The 13,740-nt window shown below is 36.0% G+C and overlaps 1 protein-coding gene across 1 annotated transcript; it reads right to left on the reverse strand.

Moving 5' to 3' along the window:
• Window positions 1–108: 108 nt before the first annotated feature.
• Window positions 109–13,236, reverse strand: LOC111790702 (nuclear pore complex protein NUP93A). The gene is made up of 15 exons (XM_087122027.1): window positions 12,932–13,236; window positions 12,197–12,288; window positions 12,028–12,094; window positions 10,423–10,482; window positions 8,736–8,825; window positions 7,810–8,079; window positions 7,397–7,492; window positions 7,142–7,276; window positions 4,693–4,746; window positions 4,479–4,562; window positions 3,632–3,718; window positions 2,654–3,556; window positions 1,984–2,165; window positions 1,091–1,382; window positions 109–559 (listed from the first exon to the last, which is right to left on the reverse strand). The coding sequence occupies exons 1-15, from the start codon at window positions 13,031–13,033 to the stop codon at window positions 482–484; spliced, it is 2,592 nt and encodes an 863-aa protein (XP_086978153.1). The 5' UTR covers window positions 13,034–13,236; the 3' UTR covers window positions 109–481.
• Between the last annotated feature and the right edge of the window lie 504 nt (window positions 13,237–13,740).

Genomic DNA, 13,740 nt, shown 5'->3' on the forward strand with positions numbered 1-13,740 from the left:
TGATTTAGGTTTGATCATTTATACGACCATATTTCTTTGTACCTCCTGGTTTTAATGATCTCAAAACACTTGAGTAAATAAATCTAGATAAGCTCTCTATACCTCCAATCAGTAAAATAGTTCTTTGCATAATATTCCAAAATAAAAACTGATTCACAGCAGATTTGAGCAGATATAAACCCTATATTTAGCACCATTTTTCCACCTCTTTTGCTTATAGCTCTTCTAACAAGCATAATAAAGAGGCACGGAAGGAAACGAAAGGAGAATGAAAATTTGGGAATGATAATGTAAACTTACAATTAGTCTTCAGATTGGTGAAACAAAAACTGCGCAACATTCCTCAACTTCATTTTCCTTCTTCTTTTGTACTGCTTCACAATGCTACAAGCCTAAAACTATGCTAAATTTCCCATTGCTCGGATCTTTGCAGAGTTTCATTTTCATGGCTAGCCCTTCTAATGCTGAAGTCCACATGCTTTCACAAGGTTTGAGCAACTTTTTCATACAAATCGTGAGGCCAGTTCCTGTTTAAATTATTTGCTACGAAGTTTGCAATCTGCCAAAGCAAGAGAAGTCCAACATGAATTAGCAGGTTTACCAAGAAATGCACACAACAGACTAACTTTAAATTTCAACACCATGCCACAGTATTTTGTCTAATGCCGTTATTTTCTGATTAGAAATAATAGTATGCTGAAAGGGTGAAACGTCGTTAAGTTTAGTTCAAATCGGGGTGGACCAAATTTAGTCAGAGAAATGTCATTAAGTTTAGTTCAAACGTAGTTAAGTTTAGTCAGAGAAAGTTCTCAGTTAGCCAAATATACCTCTAATGGAGATCTTTGACTCCCTTTCCACATTCCACTTAGCATTAGTAACAACAAACCCAGGACCAAAAAACTAAATCGGGTCTAAAATGTCTATTTACTCGGTCCGATCCATCCCAACACCTCAATACCCCTACTTTTTTCAACATTAATTTAACACATCTACTTTGAGCGATTAATTGACAAGAAGAGGAACTAACAGACTTGCTGGAGGTTAGTTAGCAATGCATTAGAAACACTATTTAAGGGTGCTGTTTGCATACCTTGGCCCTCAAGGCACGAAGAGATCCATCAGAATCTTTCACATTGTCCAGACACGTAAGTGCAATCTTCAAAAGATCTGGTACACAGCCTTGAATGTGAGGAGATAAGTTTTGAAATACATCAGAAGTCATATCAGGCCCTCGTGGATCCAAAGGAAGAAATGGAATTCTAGCAATCTCCCTTAGAGCATCTAGATGATGACCCAATCTGGCCAACTTGTGGATTGAAAGAACTGCCTCAAGTTGTCTTAACACGGTCTGTTGCTCCATGACATATTCTCTTTCCTGAAGGCTGCATGTTACATTCCAATCAATTTGAGTGAAGGCAACTATGCTACTCCCTAGTTTACAAATATATTGTAGAACCCACGGATGTAGGGGGAAAAAATCAATAAAAGAACAATGTTCTCAATGGCTCAAAACAATTTTAGCATATCAAATTAAACAGATTTTTAATTTAAAAGGGAAAAAAAAGATGGTCAATATTTCCCCTTTTACTAGAATTCCTTGTGTAGAAATTATATGCTGAGCTCAACTTAAAAAATATATACACATAAATAAAATTTTCTGAGTGCTAGAAAATTAGAAAGCGTTTTAAAAATCAATACAAAATTACAAGATTGAGGACTGGCATCTGAATTGATTTTTTTTTTTTTTTTTCCTCTTGGGGGGGGGGGGGGTGGGAGGAGGCGGAACCAAGACAGGAGAAAAGCCTTTTTTACGAATTTTATGTTTCAAGATATCAAAAACTGACTAAAAAAAAGAATGGCACACAACCTCGAACAGTTCAATAAATACAGATACAAGAAACAGTTCACAACATATTTCTTATAAATTAAAAGCATTAACTAAAAATTGCTACATGTGAAAAGACGATTAAATTATTAAATGACCTGATTTCAGGATAATATTTGTATGTTTCCAAAATGTCATTGCCTGAATGAATAAGGCCAGCAGTCCGGCTTTCCCCATCCAATCTACCACGTGACAGCGCACAGATTGCTTCAGAGAGACACCTATTAATTGTATCCAGTGCCATTGAAAATGCCCCAACTCTCTTGTGAATCTCTATTGACTGATAAGTAAAATACAGAATTTTAAAATGATGAATAGAATACTATGAGGGGATAAGCCAAGTTTCAAATAATAGGGGGCAATCATAAATAAGACAATTTCTCATAGACATCATAGATAAGAAAGAATCAGGAAACAGAGATGGTAGAGCAAGACACTCGAACAAAAAAAAAAGGAAAATTGAAGATTCTTGGGATGCTTGGTTGAGGGTTGTTTGTATGATATCCAGTGTCTTAATAATTGTTCCAAATTCATTTCCAATGGTTAACTGATTCAAATATAGAAGAGATGGATCTTTATCCCGCCTCATGGTTTACCATTTGTTGCCTCTCTATGAAAAACACCCTCATGGAAAACTTTAACCTTTTAAACATAGAGTTAGCTAAATATATAATTCCATGATAGTTATACATATGAACTGAGAACATGCTACAACCACCACCAAGTTTAGAGAAAGACATTTGGATTTGTAAGACGACAAATTATTACCTTGTCATAAAGCCCAGCTTCCTGACACTGTCGAGCAGCTTCCAGTAGAAACTGTTGCCTTGATTTAATGTCAGTCATAAAACGTACTAATTCACCTTCTTCTCCAGCACCTCTTGCACCAAGCAAGAGATAGATGCCTCCATCACGTAACAACAGCTCAGTTAGAAGTTGCTTCAGCATCAAAGTTCTCTGCCGCTGCTGATCCACACTACCCCTGCTAGACCATGCCAACTGTCCACCCCCCACGGCTGCAGCAGCCTGGGCATAGTACTCTAGTGCCATAGATAAATTACCCATTCTTAAATATAGAGAACCATACTGCCTAATTATGCTAGATACCTCAGCATAAGCATCCATCACACCCAATTTTTGTCCAGCCCCTGATCCTTCTGAAAGTACTCCATGGTCCGCAAGCACAATTGATATGTGGGCAGCATCAATATTTAATCCTTCTTCTCCTGTTTCCTTTGACAAATACAAGACCGCAGGCAGCAACTGGATACTTAAAAGCAGAACATATGGATATACCAGGGGGTCTTTCCCATTTTTTGTATAATATGACGGTTCAAATTTGTTGAGGTAAAACTGCAAATCATCCAAAGTGTAAGGTACCGAGCCTTCATTCAGAACAATAGATGAGGATTCCCCATGGCTGTTACGTACAGCTGACAACTGAAACCATAGAAAATCCTCTATTGTATTAAAGAGCGTTGGAAGATCTCTCAACAAACGGTCAATATGCCGGCGAGAACCTGAAATAATAGCATATAACAACAACTTTTTCTTATCATATGCAGCTCGGCCCATCCTATCTCCCATTCTTAACAACTTCTCACATTCTTCTGATGCAACACTTGTGATCTCTGCTGGTACCATACCCCCAGTATTAATCCATTCTGTAAGCTGTCAAGAAAAAAAATTGTGACTTAAGGTTGAATATGGCATCAATTCCATTAACAAACAATTTTAAAATTATACCAGAGGAGCAAACTGATTTGATGCACGAGACGACAGTGTAATGTTTCTGGCCTCGTCGTAATATCCAGTTCTCAAGCAGAAGTAAATCTGTTTAAAACAAAAATAAACCTTAGGGCAAAATTCAAGGAAAACCAAGGGTCCATTGCGTTTGAATGGTGATTTGAAAACATGAGTCCTATGAAGCATGGACACTTAATGTTGGATAATATAATATGTATTTCGGTACTTGTATGGTACTTTGTACTATTGTCAATTGACTTGATATTTTATGCATTTTAGTGGATTACACTGGTATCGCTGTTAAATTTACATATATCCTACAAAAGTAATAAAATAATGTATCCTCTGTGTATCCATATCTAGTATTCTATAATTTGGCAAATCGTCATTTGCAATGAGAACCATCCAAAATCTGTCTTCCTTTCACAAATGTTGTTTGGAACTCAAAGATTGTGTATGGGAGAGTAACTTTTAAAATTTATGATAGGATACTTAACAAAATCTGGTGCGAAACAAAAAGTATGAGCCTGATAGGGCAAGAATCATGGATATTTTGGCTTCTTTCTTCCCCAGTACAAGGCAAATGTAGGTCTTACTTAGATTAGCATTTTTTTTAATTAAAACTAAGCTTTCAATGAGATAAAATGAAAGAATATAGAATACAAGTGGCATGCAAAAGAACCAACCCCAAAATGAGCCAACAAAAGAAAACGGCCCAATCATATAAAACTCAAATACAAACAACCACATTTGCTGCTAGATGTATTAATGCAAATACCGTTTTCTTTTTTCTCGATGAGAAACATATTAAAGTGAATACTTATAAAATTCAAAAAGGTATCAACACCTGTTGCCAAGTAGTATCAACAGGAGGCTGTCTACGTGCATCATTGGCATCAAAATCTAGAACTCCATAGTCTCTCAAGCGAATCTGCAAATAACAAGAACTTAAAACTGAAGTACAAGATCTTATCAAAAAAAAAAAAAAAAAAAACTGAAGTACAAGATGGGATATAGCATGTCAAATTTTCTAATTCTTTGAACATATGTCACAAACAAACCCGAAGGAAGGCGCGAACTCTTTGAAGATTTCCAACGACACCACCAAGGGCAGCCTACATGGAAATAAGATGACTTCAACATACGAGTCATGTAAGAATAAATGGCAACTATAATAGTTTGAGCATAAAAGTAAACACACAGACTATCTATGCATAAATTAACAAGTGTATATAGAAATTCGAATTTATAAAAGGAAACAAAAAAAAAGGAACCTTCTAATCCTAGAATGGTTTTTTCCTTCTTTTTTTTTTTTTTTTGAAAAGAGTCAATCTTGAGACCATCAAACTGTTTTTATTAGTTTTGACATTGAAGGGAAATCCATTAGCAACACTTATTAGACAATGAGTTCCAAACGAGGAAGGAAAAAGGCTTATGTTTCAGTTGTGACGAAGTTCTACATTGGCCATCATTGTAAACCGAGGGAGTTAAGAATCAAGGTGGCGTGCAAGGAAGGGGAATATTAGCTAGATACAAAAGCAGTGTTGGAAGGGATGGGTGCAGAATAGCTACAGCTAGATGAGGAGTTCGCAAAGTTGACTTTGAAATCAGTATTGAGATTTTCGAGTTCAGAAACAATTAAGCTTAAAAGGAAGGGTAGATGATAAAGAGGTACTGGTGATGATAAATTGTAGGGCAACGCACAATTTAATATCATTGCCGTTGGTGGAGAAGTTGAATATGTCGTTGATGGAGACATCGAACTGTGGAATTGTCATAGGCAATGGTACAACAGTGAGAGATCGAGGCATTTGTAAAGGCGTTAGCCTAAATGGATGGCCCTAGTGGAAAAGTTGAGAATGGTGCAAATGGGGGAGGCAGCCAATCGTATTTTGTAGTCTCTTGAAGGCTCCAGTATATACTCTTGTAAGCCTACCTTCTTGGGTCTTCGTCTAAGACCACTTGGTGGATTTGTCCATTACAAGAGCAACTTGGAAGCATAAAAGCCCTAAGAAAGCGAAAGTTTTCCTTTGGTCGTTGGCCTATTGGAATTTAAATACCAATGATAGACTCCAAAAAAAATTAGGTGGTTCTGGTCACCCTCAGATTGTAGAATGTGCTCGAACGAGGTGGAAGACCTTAATCACCTATTCACCCTCTCCAATTTTCTTATTGATCATGGAACTTGTTGGCCGAAAATTTGGGATTAACTTTCCCACTGCGATTTTCTTATAGATCATGGAAATTCTGCACCCTCTTGATATTAGCGATTGGAAGGCTCTCGTTGTATAGCTTTGACAGAGGCTTCCTCCACCCCTCCCTTGGGCTGTTTCTATTCTTTTTGGAACATTGTTTTTTTTATAAATTTTTTTTGAATGTTTCTCATCAAGAAAACAAACAAACAAATCATAGAAGTACACAATAAAGCCAACAACTAAAATAGATCCTTATCAAAATCTCAACATTCGGCCCCATCTTTCTTTCTAGTCTTTTGGCAATGGACCTTGGCTTAGTTCTCACTGATTCTCTGTCCGTAGTCCATTTTAGAACAAAATTATCACTAAGTAGCATTTTAACTTTTTTCCAAGTCAGAAACGTAGATGAATAAGTATCGATGTTCAAAGCTTTAATATTCTAAAGAACTTCCATCATCTTCCTCTCTTTAAGAATTCCTGGCCATCTTCCCTGAATCTTTGATTTTCATTAAAGTTTTATTTGCAAATCTTTTTTCCTTTTTCGACTGCTTGTCCACCACCCTACAATTAAAAAATTTCTCTTTACCCATCACATACTTTTTCTTGCATTACAAGGCTTTCGTATCACTTTTCCCTTAGAGCACCTGTATAAAGGATCTCTTCTCCTGAGAATTTGAGACCTACTGTTCTTCTCTTCCCCCAATACTTTGCACAGTTATTTTTTTTCTTTGAAAATCTTCCATCTCGCAGAAAACTCTCCATTCCATCTCATCCCTGTCCAAACCGCAATTCAATTCTCATCCCCTCATTTGATGTGGATGCAGTCTCTAAAAAACAACCATGTTGATTTAATATTTTGTACAATAACACGTTCATTGAATTAATCAAGTTCGTTTTTTCTCATGCCAGATCTGGTCCTTTTGAAGACCTTATGGCTCAAAGGATGGTGATTGTTCTATCCATCAAATTTGCTCCCATTGCACTTTGATAAATATATATATATATATATATATGAAATTTACCATTTCCCTCTAACTTTACCTCACCTCCATAACCATAACCATAACCATATACTAACTTAAACGGGAAACAAATAACAACAAAACTACTTAATGTAATGTTTGCATCAATAGTTAGGTTACTAACTCCATACTCCTATACTTGAGAGAGTGTCTAATTTGAGATGTCATTTGGTTATGGGACATAAAGTTTTCGGGTACTCCCACCTTATCAGTTCCTCTTCATTAAAACAAGTGTGATCATTCCAAACAAAAAAATAGTAAATAGAATTATACTTGAAAAAAAAAAACATTACCTGTGCAGGATGGCTTTGTATTGTATCCATCATATATTTCTCGTGTCCCAACTCTAGATGGCGCCTGGCCCCAAGTATTAGTGACATTGTTTTTGAAACATTTTGTTTTGGAGTTGAGTCCTCACCCATTAATGTCTATCATTTTAAAAAAAATCTAGATATCAACAATTTATCAAATAAAAAAGGAATGAAAGGCAGAGAAGATGATTGGGTATTCATTATGTATATCAATTAAAGAAAGGGTGATCGACTTACTTGAATAAGATGCCAAATCTTTTGCATGTTAACTGACTTCCCAGCAGATCCATGGAGATCTAAACTTTCATAAGCGCCTTTGAAAGCTACAGCAGGCTAATAGTTGAGAACAAACAGTAAAAACCAAATATTAAATACGTGTCATCATTCATCTACAAATGGTTGACATTTAGCAAATGATTAAAGCCAAGAAAATACATCAAAGCTGGCCTTCCATCAGTGCACGTTTCTAACAAGTTATTATGGGTTAAATGCTAAAGATGACCATAAGACAAACATCATAAATATTCATAAATGAAAATAAGAATTGAAATGAACTACGTTGGTCCATTTCAACAAGCTATTAGGATCCTCAACAAGGATATAATGTAATAGAACGACTACAAGTCGGTAAAGAAAGAACCAGCTCATACTTTAAATGGTAATCCACGTTCCCTGGCATCGTTCATCTTCTTCACTACTTCAGCATATGTTGATGCTTTTTTCTCCATAGTAGGCTTGTTGGCTAGAGATACAGACTCCAGAGTGGGAAAACCAGATGAAACATGAGGACTGGATACAAAGGAGGCAATTTGACCCGACCTTGGAGCCCCACTATTATCATCAATCATATTAGTCCTGGGTAATGTAGATATTCGGCTTAAACTCTGAAGGAAATCACGTTTTTCCTTTTTCCAATCCTCCTGCCAAACATTTGATTCCATAACAATTCAGAAACAAATGCACGATTAGTAAAGAATTGACCCAAGCAGATGTTCTCTAGAAACGAGCTCTATTTACTATCAATTGAAGTAGCTAAAAGCACGACCAATTCAAATCCACTAAACAGAGATCAATTTACCCATCGCATCATTTTAATTTAACCTCACAAAGTGGATGCAAGCCAAATATAAGAAACTAATCATCTATAATGTGAATGGAGAAGCACAAATTTTCCATAGTTAACTATGAAAGTTCTTGAACAATAACCGCAACAAGAACCAGTAATCCAGTGCCACCATGAATAGAATGAAGATATTCATCAACTACAACATTAAAAGGACAACCAAAGGGGCAAATAAAAATAAAATATATCAGTTATCTCTTCTAAGATCAACCTCAAATGAAAAAACATGAAACGCCCAACTCTTTTCTGAAGCTTTCAGAATTAGTTCCAATAGGAAGCCTGTTCTACCACTTGACTTTTCACATGCCACTATTAAACACGCAGTAAAAAATGATAGAAGAATAGGGAACAACTGAAAATTAAAGTGAAATGTTCGCATATTATGTATATAACATTAAAGAAGAGGTAGTTAGAGAAAACATTCAACCTCTCAAAATAACTAGTCATACTAACCTCTAAAACTTTCATCATGTAACCATTAAAACTTCTGACATTGTCCTTCTGCGCCTCCTGTATGGCCGAGATCATTGCCATTTCATGGACCTAGGTTGAATTCGAAATGCACAAAGATCAGACATATCAACATTAATAATTGTCCAGGATAAATTGTGAAGATAGCACCAGAAAAGTTGAAATTTTTTTTTTCATAATAATAATAAAAAAATTTCCCAGCTGTAAAATGAATAACTCAACACAAAAGGCAAGGAGATCAGTTTTTAAGAGCTTATATTCTAAAATTAAGAGAAAAAAAATACATGATTTTCAACTCCAAATTACAATGTTCCTGTGAAATTGATTTAAAAATGACTTAAAAGTGTTTCTTAGAACTCAAAGACATAGTTGTACAACCTACTGAATAGACCTTGTTCAAGTGTTTCTATGAATTCATTTTAAAATCCTCCTTCATTGCAAATTGGGAAGGTCTTTTATAAACACCATGGATTATACATCCCTTTTGTAAATTTCAATCATCAATGAAATTGTCTCTTATAAAAAAAAAAATTTAAAATCATTTAAAATAGATAGCAGAGTATTACAATGTTCCAGTGTTCGTTTTAAAAAACAACTTTGTAGTGTTTCTATGAATGATGAATTCATTTTGAACTCCCACACTAGATTTTTGGGTCCTATAACCAACACATTGAACCTTTCATTTGAGTATATAGAATTAGTTATAAAAGCGAAGGGACAGAGTACAAACAAGTTAAGTTGTCCCTTAAAAGAGCAGAAAATTAGCCCATTCAGCATGGTAAAAAATGTTTAAAATCCAAATTCCACCCCTAATAGAATCAAAATAGCAGCAAAAAAAAATAGGGCAGTTAGAATTAGCCATGTGAAATACTCTCGAGAAAGCATTCCTGAAAATATATATTCCTCGTCTAGAATCATCCCAAATCAAATTTGATGTAACTAGCTTAATCTCACACCATCTAAAAGCTTCAATACAAAAATTTGAAATGGGGACACTACTCTTTGAACGTTCTCTCCACCCCTTGCCCTTACCTCGGGACACTACTATTTATCCCACAAGATAAACTTATGTTGGGTCTTTTATTCTTTTCTGGCTGGGAGTTCTTATTTATGGCTTTATTGTATCTTCTAGGGAATTTATCGCACTGGTGTTGCATTCTCCTTTTAGGAGTTATTATAATTTTCCATTAATTCAGTGAAGAGTTTTGTTTCATTGTCAGAAGAAAAAAAAGAAAAAAAAAAAGAAAGAAAGAAAGAAGGAAGAAAAAGAAGAAAGAAAGATAAAATTTCATGCTTTATTGTACATATGTTGTGTCTTACCTCACCATGATGCTGAGGTTCCAAAGAACCAAGTGCAAATTAATGAGACTCGCACTTAATTTTTTTTTTTTTAAGAAACTTGAAATATCAATTACAAAAGGCATACTTAACAAGTCCAAGAACGACAAAGACTACCATACATAAATGTACGAATAACCTAATTAGTAACAGCATAAAACATATACGTACGAATAACCAAATTAGTAATAGCATTAGTTCAGCAACATCCTCCAGCAAATATAAGTATGAAATAGAAATTTCAGCCAACATTTCATATATAAGCCAATACCTTTTTTAGTAAAATTTATCTGCAAGACTGCAATGATAGGAAACTTTGCATAAAAAATACCTGTTGCAAGTATTCTTCAATACTAGTTGCCTCCGCAGGAAATACGTCCTCAAAAGTAGTCTTCAAAAGAAGTAATAAACAGGCACATAAAAGATTAGAAAGCAACAGAATACTAGAATAAAATCTTGCAATGTAAATTAGATCAGGCCGACCAAAATACACACAACTTTAAAAGATAAATACTTTTGGACTATAAAGGTAAAAGCCAATATCCATTCTCTCCTTACTTGTCATCCTTAAAGAAGAAGGCAGAAAAGCTTTGACTCAACCTCATCAAAATTTTCCTGTGATGCAGTTCAATTGAAAAGAAACCACCTTATTTTTATACGCAAAGATCAATAGGCTTTCCATAATTGACATACACTCTCGCTTTTTCTCTACTCGTGTTTTCACTCTATCGCCCTCCTCCATTCCTCCTTTCCTCCCTACTCCCCATCCCAACTCTCACCCCTGGTCATTAACCAACCCTCCTTCCCCTTCCCTAACCAATGACAACCGCAAAGCCATATCATCGTTGACTGGAGAACCTTCTTCACAGCTTTGAATGACCATTACAGAAGCAGTAGAGCAAGAATAAAAGAAGGTGGTCATACGTCCTACTACACATCATGCATCACCTAGAACTCGTTGTTACAGCTTGAGACATTCTACAATATCCTCCTAAAGGAACCTTGCTCCTTCAAGGCTTTCAAAGAACTAAGAACCAAAGATTGTATTACTTTGATCAAGAAACTAAGAAATAAACAAGGCTATTACTTGGAGGTCAACCAACTTGACAACAATGGTCGAAACTAAGAAATAAACAAGGTTATTACATGGAGGTCAACCAACTTGATAACAATGGTCGAAAGTGCTGAGTTTTCATCCCATCAGATTCAAACAAAGAAGTATGGTTCTCTTTTTACTCCCTCGTCTCAGACTGCCCATAAAAAGCACACAAACAAAAGGAAAAGGCCCACAAGTAGTCGAGTTGGAACAAGCTGAAGGTACAATATTTTAGAATGTCTAAATAAATGCATGGAGCAAACTGAAGATGAAATAGTTTAGAATATCTAAAGAAATGCATGGAGAGTAATCAATGATCGCTTCATATGAAGGTTGGTTAAAGATTAAAAATCATCCCAACCCTTGACATTCACATACATAGGAGACTAATGTGGCGGTTTTGAAGAAATGGTTAATACTACTTGCAGAGGGTTGGATCTTAATGAGGCATTAGAGGTCTTTTTTGTAATCCACCTTTGGTGGTCGGGTATCCCTTCCTTTTGTATATTTCATTTATCAATGAAATCAATTGTTTCCTTAAAAAATGCCTTCTTTTCTCGACAATGCCATTTTTGTTGTTGCTCTGGGTATAGACTTAGTAATTCCTTCTGTAATTATTGTATTTCTAATAGTTGGGCTTACGGAGAATTGTCTGGCAACCCCATTAGTCGTAGGGTGAGGACTTTCCTCTCCTCCCCCTTTCTGTATGTTTCATTATAATAATGAAGGGTCTAATTCTTATTTTAAACATACATTATAGGTAGTACATCAAAATTCAAAGAAAAAACTAAAGTCATTAAGAAGGTTATTTATAATTGAAAACATCAAAAAGCTCTTCACCTTTAGTTCAAAAGACTTCAAATCTCGAGCAAGTTGCTCCGCATTTATTCCCTCACGAGCAAGTAACCTACAATTGTAAAATGCGCTCGCTTCTAGGTAAGTAAAGAGACTGCAGCAACAAAAATATGAATTGACGAAGGGAAGATTTTGTTAGCAGCAATAGAACTACCTTGTAGCAGCAATAGATTGAGTAGGCGCCTCAGTTCTCAAGGTCTTTGCCTTGAGTTTTTTAGATAACACTTCCAATTGATCTAAGTTCCTCTGAAACAATCACACATCGTGAAATTCAGAAATAAGAACTGAGACAATGTGGAGACAAGAAGCTAGAGATTTCGTTTCTTGATCATTCTTCTTATATTCTTCTTATTTTAAAATCAGAAAACATCATGCATTCCGAAACTTCTTTTCCCTCTTGGTATTTGTTACTGAATCTTTTGTTTCAAACGTTATTAATTCTTCTTTTCTCCCGTTAAGCTGGATGCAGCAGGCGTTTAAGAAAATAAGCACAGTTAATAAAGTCTCAGAACTCTTGTTTACCTTTAATGCACCCATTTTTCACTGCCTTGAATTGAACAAAGTGGTCGTAATCGTAAATTGATAATGATAATAGAGCTAGAAATGCATAGTTTTCCAGATATACAAATATATCTAAAAATCAAGTTAGAAGTGCAGTCCATTGTCGAAACAATTAGACTTGCCCAATCCAGCTGTAGGTGAAAATTATGAAAATAAAAACATATCTAACAATCAAGTTAGTAGGGCATTCCATTGTCGAGACAATTAGACTTGCCCAATCCAGTTGTAGGCGAAAATTATGAAAATGAATGTATGTAATTCAATTAGAACCCTCGATTTCCGCAGATTCTGAGAAAAAACAACCAAAGCGACAGAGAGAGTACGAAACCTGGAGAGGAGGGAACTGCGCTGATGGAGCAGCTTGTTCGAGGAGCTTCGTAGAAGAGTGAAGCAGATCAGTCCAGCCACTCATGTCTTGGTCGTTCGCCATAGCTCTCGCAAGGAGGCACCGGGAGAGGTCTGAGAGGCAAGGGCAATTTGGCTAAGTGCCCTTGAGCGGGAGAGAAACAGCGGCGGCAGCACTGAACGGCTAAAAGCGAGGGAACCGAAGTGAATGCGCGAAGGTGGAAGCACTTCAAGTGAGCGGGAGGTGCAAGGGTTTAAGGTTCTCAATGGTTTGCTAAGAAATAAAATAGAATACAAAGACGTTTTAAAAATGTTAGTGTCAATTGAAAACCTTAAACCCTTTCATCTCAATTTGAATATATATATATAACGAGTAAAAACTGAAAATATCTATCGATGGTGGGCTTAGACGATTACAAATAGTATTAGAACCAGACATCAGCCAGTCTGCTGCCTAGGTTGTTACAAATAGTATTAGAGCCTAGACATCAGTCAGTATGCGGCCTACGTTGTTACAAATAGTATTAGAGCCTAGACATCAGCCAGTGTGCTAGCAAAAATGTTGTAGAGCCTAGACATCAACCAGTGTGCCAGCAAGAATGATGTAGAGCCTAGACATCAGCCAGTGTGCTAGCAAGAATGATGTAGAGCCTAGACATCAGCCAGTGTGCTAGCAAGAATGCTGGAAAACTCAGGACAGGAGGATCATAGATCTCATATCGGTTGGAGAAGGGAACGAAGCATTCTTTACAAAATGTGTGGAAACTTCTTCCTAATCCGTTTTTAAGTTGT

Source organism: Cucurbita pepo, chromosome 3 (assembly GCF_057944985.1).
Source record: "Cucurbita pepo subsp. pepo isolate OVF chromosome 3, ASM5794498v1, whole genome shotgun sequence".
Taxonomy (NCBI): Eukaryota; Viridiplantae; Streptophyta; class Magnoliopsida; order Cucurbitales; family Cucurbitaceae; genus Cucurbita; species Cucurbita pepo.

Excerpts from the sequence above, each read along its gene's own strand:
- LOC111790702 (XM_087122027.1), bottom strand. The coding sequence starts at position 13,033 with ATGGCGAACGACCAAGACATGAGTGGCTGGACTGATCTGCTTCACTCT. Across the intron at positions 2,166-2,653 it reads AAGCTGGGCTTTATGACAAG|TCAATAGAGATTCACAAGAG; the intron begins GTAATAATTTGT and ends TTTACTTATCAG. Across the intron at positions 1,383-1,983 it reads AAATATTATCCTGAAATCAG|CCTTCAGGAAAGAGAATATG; the intron begins GTCATTTAATAA and ends TGTAACATGCAG.